Source organism: Salvelinus sp. IW2-2015, linkage group LG3 (assembly GCF_002910315.2).
Source record: "Salvelinus sp. IW2-2015 linkage group LG3, ASM291031v2, whole genome shotgun sequence".
In the NCBI taxonomy this organism is placed as follows: Eukaryota; Metazoa; Chordata; class Actinopteri; order Salmoniformes; family Salmonidae; genus Salvelinus; species Salvelinus sp. IW2-2015.
The window spans coordinates 4,008,215-4,029,224 of record NC_036840.1 but is presented as its reverse complement, the minus strand read 5'-3'; the positions used below and the strand labels follow the sequence as shown (position 1 = coordinate 4,029,224).

The 21,010-nt window shown below is 43.3% G+C and overlaps 1 protein-coding gene and 1 pseudogene across 3 annotated transcripts; both read right to left on the bottom strand.

The window, feature by feature from the left end:
• Positions 1-6,583: 6,583 nt before the first annotated feature.
• Positions 6,584-7,941, bottom strand: LOC111980973 (troponin T, cardiac muscle isoforms pseudogene; annotated as a pseudogene).
• Positions 7,942-10,441: 2,500 nt separating this feature from the next.
• LOC111980961 (nectin-1-like) lies at positions 10,442-20,519 on the bottom strand. 3 transcript variants are annotated; one of them, XM_024012052.1, is made up of 8 exons: positions 20,377-20,519; positions 13,677-13,788; positions 13,223-13,570; positions 12,746-13,060; positions 12,534-12,642; positions 12,304-12,440; positions 11,459-11,579; positions 10,442-10,956 (listed from the first exon to the last, which is right to left on the bottom strand). In XM_024012052.1, exons 2-8 carry the CDS (start codon positions 13,747-13,749, stop codon positions 10,830-10,832), a joined length of 1,230 nt encoding a protein of 409 aa, XP_023867820.1. In that variant the 5' UTR covers positions 13,750-13,788; positions 20,377-20,519; the 3' UTR covers positions 10,442-10,829. The 3 variants fall into 3 exon arrangements, with proteins under 3 accessions (XP_023867820.1, XP_070290064.1, XP_023867828.1); XM_070433963.1 differs by lacking the exon at positions 20,377-20,519 and adding an exon at positions 19,736-19,966; XM_024012060.1 differs by lacking the exon at positions 13,677-13,788.
• Between the last annotated feature and the right edge of the window lie 491 nt (positions 20,520-21,010).

Here is a 21,010-nt window from a genome sequence, read left to right as displayed (position 1 = left end):
GGCCACATTCAGTCCTCATGCCTCCTTGCAGCATGCCTAGGCACGTCACACCAGAGATGACAGGGACCCTCACTTCTGTTGGTGTTTCAGCACGAGTAGTAGAGAGTCGCCTCCTTTAGTGTCCTAAGATTTCATAACTGTGACCTAATGCCTGACATCCTGTAAGCTGTAGTGTCTTAACGACTGTGCACAAGCATTCATTAGATTGTTTATGTTCATTGAACAAGAATGGAAACAGTGTTGAAACCCGTTTACAATGAAATCTGTGAAGTATTGATTTACGAATTATCTTTGAAAGACAGGTCCTGAAAAAGGGACGTTCTTTTTGCTGAGTTTATATATTCAGACTGGTGACAAACGGCTCATCAGTAGGAGAGAACAGCCACTGCTATTATCTTCTGAGAGATTCCCCTGATTGCAGCCTCATCTAGAACACACAGTATTGATTTCCTAGTTAACACTACTCTCATATCCATGGAAAGAGGCTGCAGGCCTCGATGATAAGGTGGAAGGTAGTGGTTAAGGAGCGAACCGGGTTATTAACTTCTTATTTGCCTGTATTCATTACATATCTGTTTTTGGACAGTAATTGCTTCAATCTGTATATGTAAAGCTTTGACAAAGATTTATTGTACAGTTGTATTCTGAATTACATTTGAAATGATTTGAATATACATATATATCCAGTGGATGGAAGCAACAAAGAAAAAACTGAACCGAGGGGCCTATGAGGCTGTCAGTGTCAACCACGGCTGTGAAACCCTTTCTTCCACCAGCTACCCCCAATCACAGGGGGAAAGATGAAAGTTGTGATGCAAACGTATGATATAAGTGGCCCACACATAGAGCGTTTGTACCCCGCCGGACAACGAACACACTGAAATCAACTTTCATACACTTCCCACCGCACTGAGATTGCTTGACCACGAGCATCCAGTCCCATGAATAACCACGACATGTTAATTCATTCTACTCCAGCGATGGGATTCTGAACTACACATCTTCAGAATGAGAAGCTGCTCAAGTCTCACCAGGGTGCCCGTATGCGGCATTTGGAGACAGCAACAGCAAACTGGCGGAACATTATAGTGATTATGCACTGAATGCGTTGCATAAATTTCATATTCTCCTGAGTTGTGTACATTGGGGATAGGGTCTGGATCAAATGGAATCTGTGTAACAGGGGCCTCCATTAGAAGAACCCAAAACTAATCCAGAAATAATTAAGAACATTTTTATAGAAAAAAACAAAATCTCTTCCTCCAATTGATCAGCTAGCTGCAGTATAGGGCATAACTGCTACCTATCATAACTCCAAAGACATGAATCAACTCTTTTTCCTCTAGACAGTGTTTGGCCGTGACGCACACAGGCTTCTCTCTAGAGACCTCATCAGCCAAGCCGAGAAGAACACGACGCCACCTGGCTGTGTTCTATGTATCCGTGTGCCTGAGCTACCGCTCCCCTGTCCACAGGCAGTTCTTCACTCAAAGCTCGTCTGAGGAATAGCGCAATAAAGGACGAGGGATGCCTTTTCTCTTTTCTGTCGTTTAAATTGGAAACCTGAGCCTTCACGGCCATCACTGCCGTATATCCGGCACAACAGAGTGCAGTTTGTGGTACTCTCCTGCACCGGCTCTGAGTCCCAGCAAGTGATAATAACAGGATGGAAGTGGATCAGAGCCCTCCACTTGTGCGGGTTGATTTACATGCTGTGCAGAGATGGCGAGGCGGCGTGAATCACCGCGGAGAGACAGTGAGAGGACCGGTGGGGAGGACATGAGCGTGACTCTTAATGCACTGTTCATCAAGCCCATCGACTCACAAAGATTTACAGCTCACCTCCCTGCAGCTCACTTATCCACTAAATGTCCGCAGCCAACAGCTGTGCCGGGGAAAAATGTCTCAGCATCCCGAAAACACCACAAGCATGCAGAAAAACCTCACACTGGCACTACTAGGATACAAAAGATTCCAATGTATCCACACACTACTTACTGGGCTTAGCTAACAATGACTAGTAGATGGATAGCAATTATTCACTAAAGGAAAACTATTTCTTAATGCAACTTTACCATGACGCATAACACCAACAAGCCATTCATTGACGAGGCAGCCAGGTCAGTGGGCTGTGTTAGCCCTGACTTACCCCTGCGCTAGCCCAGCAGACAGCTGATGTCAGACAGCCGCTATTGTAGAGGAGCTGTGTTTTCTATGAATGAGCTGCCAGACTCCCACTCCTCTAAAGCGATGAGTCATCCATTGGCCCTGTGTCTTACAGTATGTCAGTGGGCTCAGCTGACGGTCCGCTGTTAGGTATAATGGAATGGGTTTATATTTAGCGTACCCACACATGCCAGGGCGCGTGCGCGCACACACACACACACACACACACACACAGAATGGTACCAAACACTTCAAACACATGTTTGACTACGTTCCATTGATTCCATTCCAGCCATTATAATGAGCCCGTCCTCCTATAGCTCCTCCCACCAACCTTTCCTGCTACAAATAAATTCATGTCTACGAAAGTAGAAACAATAATGCAACAATGCCAGCAATGCAACAAGACAAAGTTCACTACATCCTCTGAGGTTTTAGGGCTCTGCCTTAATGAATGAGCTTAACCAAAAAATGCACTATTCAGAATCTCTGGAACAGAATGTACTGCGCATCTGTTTATTTTGCCACTCAAGTACCCCTCATTTGTGCACTTAAACTGAGACTCACAGAGAGCTAAGTACTGTGTTAAAGCAGTTAGAGATGTCGCATAAAGTTCACAGGGCATATCCATCATAGACTGGGTACACACACGAGATCACCCCCATCCTCATGCACATTATAAAGCCTCACTGTCTGCTTGATTGAATGATAGCAGTACATTATTTCACCCATCTGCAATACAAAGCCAGCTAACACGCCACTTGAATGTCCTCTGAAAGGCCTACGWTGAGGTGGGGAAGTGGTCCTAATGGTATGCATGCTGGAGTAGTGACACCGGCTCTTTAAATGGCCAGAGGGATCAGGGCCTGTAAACTCAGTGGAGACTAGGGAGGCGTGGAGATGAATGTCCCTGTCGGAGGGGATAAATCTTCTTCATACCGCTGGCTGGTAGCAGGTCCCACCTCAATTTGGAGCTGGGTAGAGATAAGCCCTCATGACACTGTCTCCCGGGCAGACTAATTTATCCACAGGCTAGAGAGAAGCAGCTCTGATATCTTCCCTCTGGCGCACGCTGTTTGTGTCACTGCAGTATCTCTGTCTGTGTGTGTATAATGTACAATAAACCTTACATCCACATAACAACCCAACCCCATATATCTACCTCACGTCTCCTGATTAGTCACAATAATCTAGAGAATACAATTAGCCAGATAAGATTGTTACGTCAGTGCCTCCCTGTGGTTCTCCTAATAGCAACTAGTGGGCTCAAATCAAGCCTATATTGAGGATTCCATTCACAGAGGAATTCAAATCAACCTAATGACTACTTCAAACACAGGTTATTTGATTTGGGTTCAACTCGAGAAAATGTGTCTCTCCAAATCCACTGTAAAGAGTGGCTCCATAATGGATTCAGCCCACTGTTCAGTGGTTGTTGGGTCTCCATAGAGATGAAAAGACAGACTTATAAATGCCAATTGATAGAGGGCATAGCTCAGACACCTGCTGTGATCACAAGATGTTTGAAGTTTCTGTCCTTTACCTGCGTTTCAATCTCTGTCCATTCTAAATCGGTGAGGCTACTTACTCGTATAATTACTATAGGCTCGCGGATGTGTCCTTTAGTCTACAAGGGACAGTATGTACCACATTCCCCTTGAAATAACGGTTGAGTCACAGATGCAGTAACACATCGGCTGTGTGAGTGGCACAGCACATTATACTTTGGGACTGAAATGCGGTGGGTAGCCCTGACTTTCTCAGACGCCTTTCCTCACACAAACAGACAATAGTCTCTTCTACTGCGCTTAGTGGTTGTTATTCACACTTAGCTTGACAGAAACTTCGGTACAGATGGCAAAGTTCTGTGTTATTATAAGTTGTTTAACCAACTAAAAGTTGCGCTTTTGTAAACAAAAGGCTTCAGTGGATATTTAGCGCTAGCTCCTGAACCCCAGGAGCAGATTCTAAGTGTTATTTCTCTATCAGTAATTACTCACAGGCTATCTAATCATGACTCCATTTAACCAATTAAAGGCCACTTTCCACTACTGACAATGGTAATAATTTAAAGGCAGCATGCAAAACCTGCAACACACAGGCCCTTAATGAACKTACAGGTGGATGCCTACAGTACAGTGGCATACGGCGTCACCACAGCATATCCTTTCAACCACCCTCCAATCTTCTCTTTCTAAGTCTAATCATGGATCCACATCTACATCTAACAAACAGATTTCCTGCTCCAGAATTTCCTCCACACAGCGACACACACACACACACACACACACACACACCAGCAACACACAACGACGCCACAATCACACACAAACACCACACACACACAACACCACACACACACACACACACAACACACCCCACAGCACACACCACACACACATTCAGATCTAGCCTCTAATCACAACAACAGGGTCACGTTCAAGAGTGCAATGTGCATCCCAACACACTAACAGGGAACATTTAGGATTTGAAATGCTAATATTGACGCAGAAATAGCTCTGGTTAGAGCTATATGTTTTGAAGATGCTCTTGAACGAAGCCATGCAACTTTTGATTGGGAACCATGTGTCCATTCTGTGAGTTGATTGAAATTGTTAGCTAGTGTAATAGACAGTACATTTCATGATTTTATCCGTAGTGGGCGAGATAAATGACTATAGTGTAACACATAATTAGGCGTTACAGCTTTGTCAGTTGAACCCAATACTTATATGCATAATTCTTTAACCTGAAACAAAGCACCGTATAATCATCATAAAACATAACAAGAATTCAGCGGACAATGGATTTTCAATTCCATGAATTCAATGGCTCACACACATCCCCACGTGGACTTGCTTGCTGACGCAGAGACTACGTCAAACTGAATCTAGTAAGTAGATCAACTGCCTCTGGACTGATCCTGTCTGAGATGTAGTCAATCCAGACGTTTCTACACTTCCATCAATATCAACTTCCAGCCCTTTCAGCGAGTGGGGAGGGAGGGGCCCTGATTGCAGAGTTGGCCTACCGCAGTCTCTATGGAAACCTGTTGGCATATACTGTAGCAATGCCTGGAAGGCTTAAATTTGTTCTTATGGTTACAAGCAGCTCTCGGCAATYGTGAGGCCAGCCTAAACGACAATCAAAACTGGACGGCAGAAATATTGTCCCCTATTGCATTCCCTATTATGACACAGCTTTCTTTTCAGTTCATTGATTTGTTGTTGCCAAGTGACAATTTCATTGTTTTTCCAGAATAGTTCAGAAGTTGAGGGGAGATTGCCAGTAGAAACAGGTAACTGTGAAGCACAGAGCTAAGGGTTCACAAGTGTAGAGGAAAACAGGAGGGGAGGAAACCTCTTATGGATGAGGTATGCACAGTACTCATTACGTCAATGAGTGCCAAGTTATGCAAGCTATAGACGGTGTAAAGAAAAGTTACATTCACACGTTCAACTGTAAACTGGTCACTTAGCGCCCTCTAGTGATTGTCCAGACTACTGTCTCCAGTAAGTACCAAACAGCCCCCATACGACACAACTCCAGCTAAATAACTTCTCAGTAGTGCAAGTACATCTGATAATATGTTTGTTGATACTCTTTAGCACTAAAATTGGTTGAGTAAATTATACCGCCTCATATATTGGATTGGTATGTATTATCTCCAGGCTGCATCACATCCGGGCGTGATTGGGAGTCCCATAGGGTGGCACACGATTGTCCCAGCGTCGTCCGGGTTTGGCCAGGGTAGGCCGTCATTGTAAATAAGAATTTGTTCTTAACTGACCTGCCTAGTTAAATAAAGGTTAAATACAAAAATACAGTACATCATTGCCATTGAGTACCATAGATGCATCCATTATGTCTCCTGTTGATTGGTGGATGGCCCGAGATGCCTGACTGTAAACACCCATCAATGGAATGACATCTATCACTCAGAGGGGCAGTTAAGATAGTGGGATCCATAGAAATAGAATTATGGATTATGGGTACACTCAATATGGCCAGCAGTCCACCCAACAGCCACCCATTGACTTGAATGTGGGGAAACCCCTTATTGGAATTTTAACCCATAGTTAACTCCTTCTGGCCAASACTCTGCAGGTCAATACAACTACCTTCCCCACCCTGAGCATGGCAGAGACTAAATMAGCTCTTTACAGTTCCATCTGTGCCACACCTGTCAGGCACGACCCATGTTTCAACCATCAGAAAAGGACCAAGACAAACAAATAAACATTCATGAGGTGTATGTTAATGTGTAAAAAAACAAACATCTTGCAATGTAGTACATTATCCTTTGGCGAGATAGCTTGCATTTGACTGTTTCAGTAACCCTCACAGTAGAAAGAGAGGAATTTAACTAACCAACTACAAAGACTGCTTAGGTATAATAACGACCAAAACTGCACCCAACATTCACACATTTTATTAGAATGATCAATCAAAACTGTATTAACAGCATTCAAACAATTAGCTTGATCTGTGAGTACGATATCAGTAACCATATAACTCGAAGCATATTAAAATGTTTACATCAGACAACTACAGTCACCAAAGAAAATGACAGCCTGTGCAAAACCTGTAAATACATTATGTAGGCTGATCAGTTATAGACCTGCTTAGCTAACAGTATAGTGTAGAAACCCGCAAACAAACAAACAAAACAAATAAACAAGCAGGCCTAAACCCAATCCTCAGGAAATATGATAAAGAGAAGCAGGTGGTTGTACCTAAAATGATTCTAAGACAACTAGGCTAATCTGATCATGTTGGGGTTGTTGCTGTGGGACTAACGTAACTTCTTCGCCCCACGGGTCGCCTTGGCCACCTTGGAGCCCCTCTGGTGGTCGCTGATGCCGTTCCGCAGCACGTTCACGTCGTACTTCTGCCTCTTCAGCTTCTCGGCCAGGTCAAACTTCTCAGCGTGCAGCTGGCGCAGCCACWGCCAGAGCTCGCGGGACTTCTCTGCCAACCTCTCTTGGTTGAGGTGGTCGATGTTGAGGGGCTTGCGGCGTTCCAACAGAGCCTTGGTCTTCTTCTCGCGCCCCGTCAGCTTCTTGCCCTTCTTCACGTCCCCCTTCTGTATGTAGCCGCCGAACGCCTTGTTGGAGAAGACGTTCTTCTTCCTGGCATCCTCCTCGGCYCGGAGCTTGGCCTCCTCTTCCCGGCGGGTCCGCTCCTCAGCAAGACGGGCCTGGCGCTCAATGTTCTGCTCGGCGCGCACACGCTGCTGCTCGGCACGGTCGGCACGGCGGCGCTCGATGCGGTTGCGGAGGGCCACCAGCTCCTCCTCCTCTTTCTGGCGGCTGGAGAAGTGCATCTCGATCAGGCTCTGCAGGTCATTGAAGTCCTTCTCCAGCCTCTTGCGGTGGAGGTCATCAAAGTCTAACTTCTCGCCGTCGGGTAGCTTGGGAGGAGCGATGTTGGTAATGTACTTGGTCCGTGGCTTGGTCTCCCCCTCGCTCCCCTCAATGTGTTCCCTCTCCTCCTCATCTATCTCATCCTCCTTATCTTCCTCATCCTCCTCCTGCTCTTCTTCAGCCTCCTCTTCCACCTCAGGTGCCTCCTCTACTTCTTCCTCCTCATTCACCTCCTCATCCTCCTCGTATTCCTCCACAATATCCTCTGTGTCAGACATGATGTTAAGCCTGCCTCTGAGACGGTCAAGAAGTCAAAGAAGAAAGACCAGCGGAGACACACACACAATACACACACAGAGACCAACTTGTGTCCCAACAATCAAGAGGGGAAGTGAAGTGAACTTTTGGGTGTGGTTGCTTGGGCTCTTTTAAAGCTTTACCCTGATCATGTGTCCAAACCCCACTGTCTAGCAGAAATGTTCAGACAGATGGAATGGAGTCTATTTTCTTCTTCAACAAGTCTGCCCCCTTCCCTGAACCCCGACCCCAGTCTCTCCCCATCATTCCTTTCTAAAGACAATCGGGAGTGCCCTATTTCAGACGCACAACAGATGCACTCAGGTGCCACTCAAACCTGTGCTCTCCTTCAAGCCCACAATCGACTGTATGCATCACGATCACAGCATGATTGTTGTAGGTATCAATTGAAGTTCTTACTCATATACTCTGGGGTTATTTATACACTTGGTCATCAAGAGGGAGAAAATAGAGACAGAGTTTATGGTAAGTACACCTGTAAAAAAAAAGTCATAGTGGTCAAATAATCAAAGGGATGAAGTTTCCTAATTTCAGTTTAGAAGAATGAAGAGTAATAGTTTAATGGTCACTATATCAATAAATATATAATGAACGGTCTATATATATCAATAACTATATAATGAATGGTCTCTTATATTCCACATACAGAGTGATATATCAAGCACATATATGGGTCATGCACCAAAGATAGACCATTGATAGATAGACCAAAGGCTTGCTGCCAGTTAAAGTAGCACTTCATTGTTAGAATGTGAACACCAGACAACGTAACTGCGGTCTCTCGCTTATGCCATCACGTCATAACCACCTCATCTTGACTGAAGTACATTCATCTAGAGCATTGTTTTTCCACTGTGACTTACAGAGCTTACCGGTGAGCACATCCAAGAGCAAAGCATGTCATTACAATATATAAAGTACCCTTTGCAAGAACATCAAAGCCGTGTATAATCTTTTCAATAGTTGTCCTTCCTACAACTACTTTAAATATGTTCACTTTGCTAATTGACACCTCAAATTAGGATCTCTGTCTTTGTACATCAATTTGCCCTTAAAATACATTTTAATAAATAACAAAGAAACTATGAAGAAATGCTTGACCACTTTTCCATTTTCATGTTGCACTCTGAAAAAAAATAAAACCTCTTCCAGTTTGCCAGCCAAAGACTACCCTACCATAGTAAATCCTATTTGAGCACAAGCTTTCAACTGATCATCCTTGAGTGCTGACAAAAAACACCCGTCAAGGAAAGACGGGCCCTAAAAATACAACTTCCAACAAGAACAATTTCTGAACACTGCCTCGTCTCCACTTCGGAATGTAATTAAAACATTCTTGCAATGGAAGACTCCAGCTTTCAGGGTCGAGCGGATTGCTTTTTTAATGTTTACTTCTCGGGCACTGACGGCAACAATAGAATACATAGTGTTCAGCACTTAAATACCCAGCCCTTGAGTTAGGAGAGCAAAAGCACAAATGTGGTTTTAGTATGGGATAATTGACAGGGATAGACAGGTGCTGCGCGTTGTCCACGGGTGTCCCCTATGAACACAGAGAATTCCAATAAACTACTGTCCCGTGGAAGATTGATGAAGATTGATCCTCTTAGTGAATACGTAGCCTTTTCCTCACAAGGCGACAGCAAAATGGCAGAGCACAGGCCTTGGACTAAGGGCTAGGATTTGGGGACAGAGAATAGAAGGATTTTGAAAGTGTCCCTGCACTCCACAGCCTAAGACTCACCCCTGAAGATTGCCAGCCAGTACCCACAACTAAGATCACAGTATTATTAAGGCCAGTACGGAGCCTCATATTAAAATAGTAATAGCATCAGAACAAGCATCCTGTGCAACACAGATGTCAGGTTAAATYGGTTGAGAGAACATTTCAAACATTTATGGACTAAAGCTATTCAATTTCTAGGGGAACGCCCCCAGTCCTCCATARCMAACTATTTTCCAATTGACAAATTTRAGTGAACAAAAGAYGAACCCTCCATCCCAAAGAAAACAATTACTAAACTTCAACCCTGCTGATTGGTCAATTATGAGTAGCAGGTGGTGGTCTGGTTTAAAATGAAGCCTTTTGGTCACTGATGGCAAGGGACAACTGTGTCTATCAATAGGAGCAAGGAGAAGCACAATTGACCAGGACTAGACTATAAATAGCCACACTACTGCCTCCCCTCTCTTTAGTATTAACACTAGTGAAATGTGTATTTTAACTTACAGTATTGTTTAGTTGTGTTACAGTATTATTTCTGTTAAAATTAGGAGCTTACCGGTCTTTAAAACAGATTATTATCATCTCTTTTGTAAGGCATTCCAGAGTAGTTCTTTGTTAGCCTCTAACTAAATGATATTTTGAGATGAAAAAAGTGCTTTTTGAGCTTGTGTTTTAAATAGATCCCATTTAAGATAGTTGCATAGATCTGTCAGACCTAAGCCTGTAATGTTGCCACAGGCACATACAGAATATAGTATACTATACACACAGGTCAACCTAAAAAAATCCTTTGCACTAGGAATGAAGGAAACGGTGCCCTCAAATGGTCAAACCATGTAGCTATTTTATACAAAAGTAACTGCTACATTCCAACACAATACTGTATGACATAATAGGTCTACACAAATACAGTGAAATTTAAACTTGCTTGATGAATTTTTATAATTCAAATGATTAATGCTGTATACTCTTACGCCTAATACAATCTCGTATGTCGAGGTACAGTTTTACCATTACGACTCTAACTAAACTGTGTCGGAACATTTTTACATAAACAGTTAAGACCATAACAAAAACGTAGAAATCCCCATAGAAATCATCTTCACACTTGAGTACAGTAGTGTGCTGTGYACTTCTAAACCGTTTAGATGCTAGTTAGAACATGTAAACATAAAAAAGGCAAGAGCACAAAAACATGGCCCTGTTTTTAACATCGAGAAACGCCTCATGTTATCTAATCAACACAATCCTTATCAAACCGCGCCTTTCTGTTTCTCAACCTCAACGGACTCGCAAGCTGGAGAATCCTGCAGTTCTTTACGGCTTACCCTTCCTGGGTTTTGGATGGCCTCTCCACTACAAAAAAACAGTGCCATGGCTCTGCAAAGAARACATAGTGCTTTCAMAAAGTATTCATACCCCTTTACTTATTCCATTTCTTTTTGTGTTACAGCCTGAATTCAAAATTGATTAAATATACACTTCCGTTCAAAAGTTTTGTCCATTAAAATAACGTKAAATTGATCAGAAATACAGTATAGATATTGTTCATGTTGTAAATGACTATTGTAGCTGGAAACGGCTGATGTTTTATGGAATATCCACATAGGCGTACAGAGGGCCATTATCAGCAACCATCACTCCTGTGTTCCAATGGCACGTTGGAATAACCAGCTCAAAGGGATATTCAATTTCTGCTTTTTTTATCTACATTTAATCCAGTTTAAATTCAGGCTGTAACAACAAAATGTGGAACAAGTCAAGAGAATACTTTCTGAAGGTACTGTACATATAATTTTAGACAAAGCAGCAGCATATAATGATATATACTTGTCAATAAAGGTGTGTGTACACAGTTTGTCCTGAGGTTGTACAATGTTACCTCTCTCTCAGGGGTCCTCTGGAAAATAACAGCCAGAGAGATACAGTTACAACGCAAAGGAAGAGGAGGAGGATGAGGAAGAAAACCCACAAGGTTACTGGTACAATGGAGCGCTGATCAACTGCAAATAGGAAAAACAGAACCTTCATTTTCCAACAATCTACCCTTTCTTAAAAATTATAAGTAACAATAAAGGAACATAACTGTGTTGAAAACAGAGCTGGAAATATATACTGAGTGTACAAAAAAATCAGGAACACCTACTCTTTCCATGACAGACTAACCAGGTGAAAGCTATGATCCCTTATTGATGTCACTTGTTAAATCCACTTAAATCAGTGTAGATGAAGGAAAGGAGACAGGTTAAAGATGGATTTTTAAGCCTTGAGACAATTGGGACATGGATTGTGTATGTCTGCCATTCKGAGGGTGAATGGGCAACACAAAATATGTAAGTGCCTTTAAAACGGCATACGGTAGTAGGTGCCAGGCGCACCGGTTTGAGTGTGTCAAGAAATGCAACGTTGCTGGGTTTTTCACGCTGAACAGTTTCCCATGTGCGCWAAGAATGGTCCACCACCCAAAGGACATCCAGCCAACTTGACACAACTGTGGGAAGCATTGGAGWCAACATGGGCCAGCATCCGCGTGGAACGCTTTCGACACCTTGTAGAGTCCTTGCCCRGACGAATTGAGTCTGTTCTGAGGGCAAAAGGGGGTGCAACTCAATATTAGGGAGGTGTTCCTAATGTTTTGTACAGTCTGTGTACGTTCAAGTTCTGCAGAATGTATGCTTCAAATAAATGAATTAAATGTCAAGACAGCTAAGTTACATACGTCATTACCTTTATGCACATACAGGAAACCAGATGCTGCTCCGTATGTGTTGGACACCTCACAGCTGTACAGACCACTGAAGTCAGGGCCCACCTTCATTAACTCCAACAAGCCCCTGGTCTCACTGAGATTTGATCTATTCAGTCTAAGACAAATGTAGACACATAGCAAAACATAGATGTAGACACTGATCCTTAGAAAATGGGTTGGGGGAAATGAAATACTGTGAACAACTGACCTCTTCCATGTGAACTCTGTTGGAGGGGGGTTGGCGTCTACTAAACACTGAAACGCTGMTGCCTGGGGTGCGCTCTCATGAAGGATGATTTTGACCGAATTTGGAGGATCTATACAATAGGCAAAAAGTTGCACCACATTATTTATGTGCTGTTACTGTTGTGTCTAATATGGAGTAGAAACACTGTGGCTGTTGTCATTGAGAATACTCACAGTGTATATCTATCTCGTAGGGAACGACCTTCTGCTGGCTCAGAGTGGTGTGGTTCACCAGGCACTGAACCTCCTGTTGGTGCATGACCCTGGAGGGCTCTCCCTTCAGGTGGACCCTCACCGTGGCGGTGTCGTCTGGGTTCAGTGTAGTGTTGGTTGAGGTTGTCAGACTCAGTGGTTGTCTTGCACTGGCCGTGCTCCACCGTACATCTGCAGGGGGCTTGGCGTTAGCCGCTGTGCATGTGGCCAAGATGCTCTCCTGCCCCTCAGCAACCACGGGTGGAGTCTCCACAGCAACCGAAATCACAGGAGGAACTATTGSGYAAAAAKCACAATAAACACATTGACTTAATATGAATGTATGTCTTTCTATACTTTAAAACCTAACCCTTGGATAGCTGGTAAAGGAACACCCTTAACAAAATTGTATCAAACGATTCATTCCATTGGGGAAATACATCATAAATAACCTCTTACTTTGGACATTGAGGTGGATCTCTGCCTTGTATGGCCCACTGGGGAACACAGTGAAGATGCAAGTGTAGACGCCCTCATCAGTCAGGGACACATCCCCCAGTCGGATAGAGCCCACCAGCGCAGTGGTGTTCCCAATGAAGCCCACCCTGTCCCCCTGCCCCTTGACATGTGATGGACCATGGCTAGGGGTGATGAGGAAGAAGTTGTGGTTGGCACGGTAACCCCTGGTACTCTTCTGCCATGAGATCTGGATGAGCTCCTCGTCTGTCTCTATGAGCTCACAGGTCAAGTCTGCGTGTTGTCCCTGGGTCACTGTTGGGCGGCCATTGTAAGAGATGACTCTGATACCTAAAGGAATATTAGCAGGATGCATAAGAGAGCAAATTCTCAGACTCTTCTTGATATTGTGGAGAACAAATGTTATGGCTTTGCTTTGCATCGCTCCTACACTCACCAACTCCAATCTGAGTCAGCGTGAGAAAGAGGTCCACCAGAACCCAGAAATATGTTTGATTCTTCATTGGCATGCGATCTCGTGTTCGACAACTTCAAGTAAACCTTCTAATCTGGGGGGGGGGGGGGGGAAGGAACACAGTTTAGACCTATGCATAAGCAAAATTAGAATGAAACGAGCCTAAGATGTAGACCAAGAGGAAAGATTACAACATCAGTGACCTAAACATGGGTCCAGGGGCGGAATGGGACAAGAAACCACACCTACACATTTTTCTCCCTTGAAGGCCCCGTTATTATCTAAATACTGAGAATGATAACATGCTGACTAACACTTCAATGTTAAACTGATTATGGCAATAGGCCGAGTTTATCATTAGTCATGTAAACACATTACTCTGATTATCTTAAATCAGCAAATCATAATCGAAGTAAGCACACGCCTAGATTTCTGAGCAATCGTTCTAATTAGTCGGACATGTAAACACCTTCAAATCGGAGTTCCAGCAGTGTATTGGATCGGCACGTGGCAGCACCAGCAGCACCAGCTAACCTCTTTTGCGCGAGTGAAGTCAGCTCTGAAAAACTTAAAGTATGCATCGTAGAAATTGTTTTCACATTCAAACGATGTCCAAACTCAGAATGAAATAACCTTCCCAAAAAGAACATGGGTTGCTGTGATATAATCTTTATTTTGATTGCAGATGATTTTTAGCATTTATCAAAGTCCCACCAGGTAGCCTGATTTTAGACGTGTCCATGTAAACAGGATTATAAGGGAAATCGTTCTTCTTGCAAAGCATGTAAACATTTGAATCAAACTAATATATTAATCTGCACACAAAAACAAGTTCGCCAGGCCTATTGGGCTAAAAATGGGGTGGGTAGGTTGACCTCAGGTCTCCCCACAGGAAGSCCGGGGTAGGGGGAGCGGGGAATCTATCAAATAGCACACCTCTAACTTTGTACAGTACTAATGCAATTATTAAAAATCAGTCACACTAGGAAATGCTACCAAATAAACCATAATTTATTCATAGTAATGTGACTATATAGTTTCACAGACATATTGTTGCATTTTTTTCTGGTTTGTGCYAAATGGTTAACAATAATATAAAACCAGTCTGCACACCACCAAGGTGAACTGGTTTCGTCTTGACTCTTGGTTGACAGTGTTGGGGGATGGGTAATGTATTGACGCTCCAGTGCCAAATCAACACAAATGGATAAGAAAAGGTCTAAGCCATCAGGTGCCCAGTTTAGGAAAGAAGAGGAGAAACGCACAAAAGATAAAAGGTATGCATCTATGTCATCTCTTTATGAGTATAATATTATGCATGTAATGAAGTAGGCTAGTATAACACTTATGTTTGTTAGCCTATGTTGCTTGCTATGCTATTACACATAGGGCAGTAATATTCCGTTTTCTGTCCAACTAGCTTACATAATATTGGATATAATTTCACACAGTTTTATCATGATGATGTGTGTAGCCTGCAGCAAAACGACTACAACCTAACTAGCACATTATTGATTTAGTTAACGTTCATTGAGGTGACATCATAAAGGTTTTCTGTGATTATATTGACTAGGTCCTGAGCTCAGTAAGAGGAATTTCCAATGTTGTAGGCTAACTTAAAAGACATCTATATTATGCATTTTTTGTGATATATTGAGTCTTTTGGGGTGTCTTATGTCTAGAATTAGCCAAGGAGGTCGTATGATTCATTTGGTTCCTATTCTGAAAGTTTGATAAATTGTGCATAATGACATGTATATTTAATTGTGCAACAAATGTATTTAGGGTGTCAGACTCAAATACTGTATTTCAATGCAAATTCAGGGGCACTTGTGAAATATTTTGGAGCACCCTCTGGCACTGGCCAGGATGAGGAGCCATCTACCTCCTCAGCCACACAGGTGTCCTCGCAAATGTTGTCTGAGCCTGAGGATGAAGACCCATTTGCTTCCACTTCTCCCCAGCAGGATTCTTCAGGTGTGTTTGTGCTACACTTGTGTATGGGTACACGCACATGTGTTTATGTGTGCATCCCTGCATAACATAAACATAAATCATTTCCCTTTTGCAAAGTTTTAAGTTTCCATATTGTAGGTAACAATGATGATTTGATTATTACTGGGTATGTATGTGGGATGTTCCACCACTATAAATGCTGTGAATAACYTGTGTAAACTAATGCCCATGTGCTCTCCATCAGAAATGCCTGTAGAAGCATCCCCACCAGATACTGCTACTGAACCACTGTCTACAGACCCTGCTTACTGGCCTTCAGTTCTGACAGAATTCTAACAACTAGTTTGCAGAGGACCAAGTGAGGTACCATCTAACTTTGTTTTCCCAAGGAATGAGAGTGATGGAAAAAGTTGCCCCCACCAGTATTTCAGGAAYACCTTGGTGAGTGGTGAAAAGAAATCCCTAGAAGTTGGTTGGTGTATTCTGAAAAAAACAACAGCCTCTTCTGCTGCAATCTCTTTTCTAAGAAGAAAATGTATTTAGCAAACTCAGGACTGACAGACTGGAAACATGCAAGTTCTTTGCTGACTTCACACGARAGCAGTCCAGAAGACCAAAATTGCATGAAAACATGGAAAGAACTGGCAATGAGGATTAAAAAAGGGGAAACAATTGATAAGCATGAGATGGAACTGATGGAGCCTGAGAGGATAAGATGGAGCCTGAGAGGATAAGATGGAGCCTGAGAGGATAAGATGGAGAGAGGTGTTGACACGTCTGACTGATATTGTGCAGTCTCTGGCAGTTAGAAATCTGGCACTAAGGGGACACACAGAAACAACTGTACTCTCCATCTAATGGAAATCTCCTCAGAGGTTGAACTGAAGGCACAATTTGATCCAGTCATGAAAGAGCACCTTAACCGTGTCCAAAAATGGACCTCGAGTCACAACACCAGCTACCTTGGCCACCAAATACAGAATGAACTCATTGATTTGTTGAGCAGCAAGGTCATTTCAATAATGGTGAGTGACATCAAGCTGGCAAAATCCTTCTCTATCATTCTAGATTGCACCTCAGATGTCAGCCACACTGAACAGTTGTGATTAGAATTGTGTCACTGAAGGAGGAGCCCCACATAAAGGAACATTTTATGGGGTTTTGAGGCAGAGGAGTCCAGGGCCAACATTTGGCATCCCTGATTCTCAAAAGATTAGAGGAGCTAAAAATTCCTTTTGAGGACTGCAGAGGACAGTCTAATGATAACGGGGCCAACATGAGGCAAAAACAAAAGGTGTCCAAGCCAGACTCCTGGAAATGAATCCAAGAGCTCTATTTGTGCSATGTGGGGCTCACACATTGAACCTGGTTGTTTAGACTAGTGGAAATCTGTTCTTTGGTCTGATGATTCCAAATTTGAGATTTTTGGTTCCACCCACCGTGTCTTTGTGAGACGCAGAGTAGGTGAACGGATGATCTGGTTCCCACCGTGAAGCATGGAGGAGGTGTGATGGTGCTTTGCTGGTGACACTGTCAGTGATTTATTTAGAATTCAAGGCACACAGCATTCTGCAGTGATACGCCATCTCATCTGGTTTACGCTTAGTGGGACTATCATTTGTTTTTAGACAGGACAATGACCCAACACACCTCCAGGCTGTTTAAGGGCTATTTGGCCAAGGAGAGTGATGGAGTGCTGCTTCAGATGACCTGTCCTCCACAATCACCCGACCTCAACCCAATTGAGATGGTTTGGGATGAGTTGGACCGCAGAGTGAAGGAAAAGCAGCCAACAAGTGCTCAGCATATATGGGAACTCCTTCAAGACTGTTGAAAAAGCATTCCAGGTGATGCTGGTTGAGATAATGCCAAGTGTATGCAAAGCTGTCAAGGCAAATGATGGCTACTTTGAAAAATATAACAAATACAAATATTTTTAATTTTTGGGGGTTACTACATGATTCCATATGTGTCATTTCATAGTTTTGATGTCTTCATTATTATTCTACAAGATAGAAAATAGTCCACCCCAAATTTTTTTTTTTTTTTTTTGAATGAGTAGGTGTGTTCAAACGTATTTATAGACCAATACAAAGTGTATTGGTCTATAAATAAATCTCTTTGCCAAAATGTGTCTTCTCCACTAGTGTAACGCTCCTCCTCTTCGTCTGATGAGGAATAGGAATCATCGGACCAACACGCAGCGTGGTAAGTGTTCATAGTAAATTTAATCAAATAAACTGAACACTGAATGACAAAAAAAAAAACAAAGCGAGTGAACGACACGAAACAGTCCTGTAAGGTGAAAAAACAGGAAACAACTACCCACAAACACAGGTGGGAACAGGATACCTAAGTATGGTTCTCAATCAGAGACAACGATTGACAGCTGCCTCTGATTGGGAACCATACCAGGCCAAACACATAGAAAAGGACAACATAGACCAAAACATAGAATGCCCACCCCAACTRACGCCCTGACCAAACCAAAATAGAGACATAAAAAGGATCTCTAAGGTCAGGGCGTGACAACTAGTAGTTGATCTGAAATGTTTATTGCTTGCCTACATTTTATTCCCTCTGTTTAATATAACACACATACATTAATTATTAACGTATGTTGCCTATCCTGACGAAGTTTGTTCTATAGAAAGTATTTGACTCTAGTGACAAAATTAAGGAAATTAGAAGGGGGGATTTCGGCAAGGCCATTTTCTTGCCTACTGAAATCCCCCCCATTACTAGTGCCTCACCCGCAATCAAACCGCCATAAAAAAATTAAAAAATTAACGCAGCCTAACGTGATCATTGACAGCTGCCTTGAAGGACACAAATAAAACATGCTTTCTGCTACTAAGATCATTGAAATGTATGCTAAACTGACAACGGAGTGGAGCAGAAATCTCAACTAGCAAACAAGTCGCAGCAATGAAGAATTGAGTGTGTGCGCGTTCACGCGGGGGGGGATTTCGGCACAACACCGGCGGCCAAACTGTGCTGATCTCGGCAACATGGCCATCTAAAAATCCCCACCCCCACCTGAAATCCCCGATCAGGTTGTAGGCGATTTAATGGCAATGTTAGCTAGCTAACCTAATGCTACAAATTAAAATATCCTATATGCATGTTCCACTTTCTATACATTTCGAGTAAGTATCTCGAAATGTTTAGTTAGTATTGGAGTTTATTTTTGGGGGCTTGGAGATCAGCAAATCCATCTCCCCACTAGCCTATAACCTACTGTTCATTTGAATCATATCTTTATAATTAACGTTGCCTGTTTGTATCAGTTGCAAAAACATTGGAAACTTTTTATTTTGTAGTCAACTTTGTTTTGAAGTTATCGGCGGTCACGGAGAGAGAGAAATCATGTAATTCTATTTTTAGGCCGAAAAAGCGGTCGAAGGATGCACTTAACGTTACCCTTTGCTACATGTGGTCTGTGCCAGGCGTTAGATTACGAGCGTTTTCAAGTGCAATCGGTTTGGGGAAACAGCTCGGAGATTTAACGATGCTCCTACAAAGGTTCTAAGGATAAACTTGATCATTTTGGGAAACCCTTCTACGTTCCAAACACATAAAAGACACACCCTCTTCCCTCAAAGTAACTTCTTATGATGAGTTGACACTTACAGAGCGAGGGAAGAATGAATGGAACGCCCTTGCACGTGTAACAGTTTAACTTTAGACCGTCCCCTCGCGAACCAGGGACCTTCTGCACACATCAACAACGGTCGCACACATCGTTACCCATCGCTCCACAAAGGCCGAGGCCCTTGCAGAGCAAGGGGAACCACTACTTCAAGATTTCAGAGCAAGTGACGTAACCGATTGAAAGGCTACTAGCGTGTGTAACAGTATAACGTCCCCTCGCCCCGACCTCGGGCGCGAACCAGGGACCCACTGCACACATCAACAACTGACACCCACGAAGCGTCGTTACCCATCGCTCCACAAAAGCCGCGGCTCTTGCAGGGCAAGGAGCAACACTACTTCTAGGTTTCAGAGCAAGTGACGTAACTGATTGAAACGCTATTAGRGCGTACCCGCTAACTAGCTAGCCATCTCACATCCGTTACACTCACCCCGTTTCAACCTCCTCCTTTTCCACAGCAACCAGTGATCCGGGTCAACAGCATCAATTTAACAGTATAACTTTAGACCGTCCCCTCGCCCCGACACGGGCGCGAACCAGGGACCTTCTGCACACATCAACAGCAGTCACCCTCGAAGCGTCGTTACCCATCGCTCCACAAAAGCCGCGGCCCTTGCGGATCAAGGGGCAACACTACTTCTAGGTTTCAGAGCAAGTGACGTAACTGATTGAAACGCTATTAGCGCGTACCCGCTAACTAGCTAGCCATTTCACATCCGTTACACGTTCACCACCGCTAACTAGCTAGCCATTTCACATCCGTTACACGGAAATGTGCCACAAGTTCGTCCCACGTTTGTTTTCAGTCATCATGGAACCACCTGGAGCTGTGGTGTGTGCTTTATATGCGCTACAGTCATTTATGACTGCATTTAATATATTGGCTAGAAGACAACGCATGCTAGACATCCGATAATATCAGGTAAATCGAACATTACTATGTATAAGTGTGATGTCAGGGAAAGTTGTATGTTCTAGATAGTTTCAAAAAGCTAACAAAAACACTTTTATGATACGTGTTTGTGCATTACTAGCACAATTTCTAACTTATTTACATCCGTTTTTACTTACACTTGTACGTTGACTTCTCCATATTGATGTGGATTTTAAGTTTTGAATGATTTAGCAGGTGTACAATCATCGCGAATTGAATGATGGGGCGTTTCAGCCCCCAGAGTGGACGTRGTGCGGTCCAAACACTTAAGACACACCCTATCCCCTCAGCCCTCAAATTACCACAATCATCGCGAAGTGTCCACTTAATTTGACAGCTGAGGGGATAGGGTGTGTCTTAAGTGTTTGGACAGCACCCTGTCCACTCTGGGGGCTGAAACGCCCCATCATTCAATTCGCGTCGATTGTACGTCCTCTAACAAGCTACGGGTGGCTGAAAACACAATCATCGCAAAGTGTTCACTTTTCAGCCACCCGTAGTTMGTTAGCGGACGTACAATCGTCGCGAATAGAATTATGGGGAGTTTTAGGATCCAGCGTGAACATAATTGTACGTTCGCAAAGGCGACTAAAAACGAGGGCTGCGGGGCTTACGTTGCAAACTTCCCATGATTGGCTAATCATTTGGACAACTCGCGATGGGGATTCCCCCAATGGCATTAAAGCGAGGGTAAATTGGAAACCAAAGAGTTCATCCACAGTTGCTTTGTTTCGTCCTCTGAAAAACGTGTTCGTACAGTGACCTCCTCTG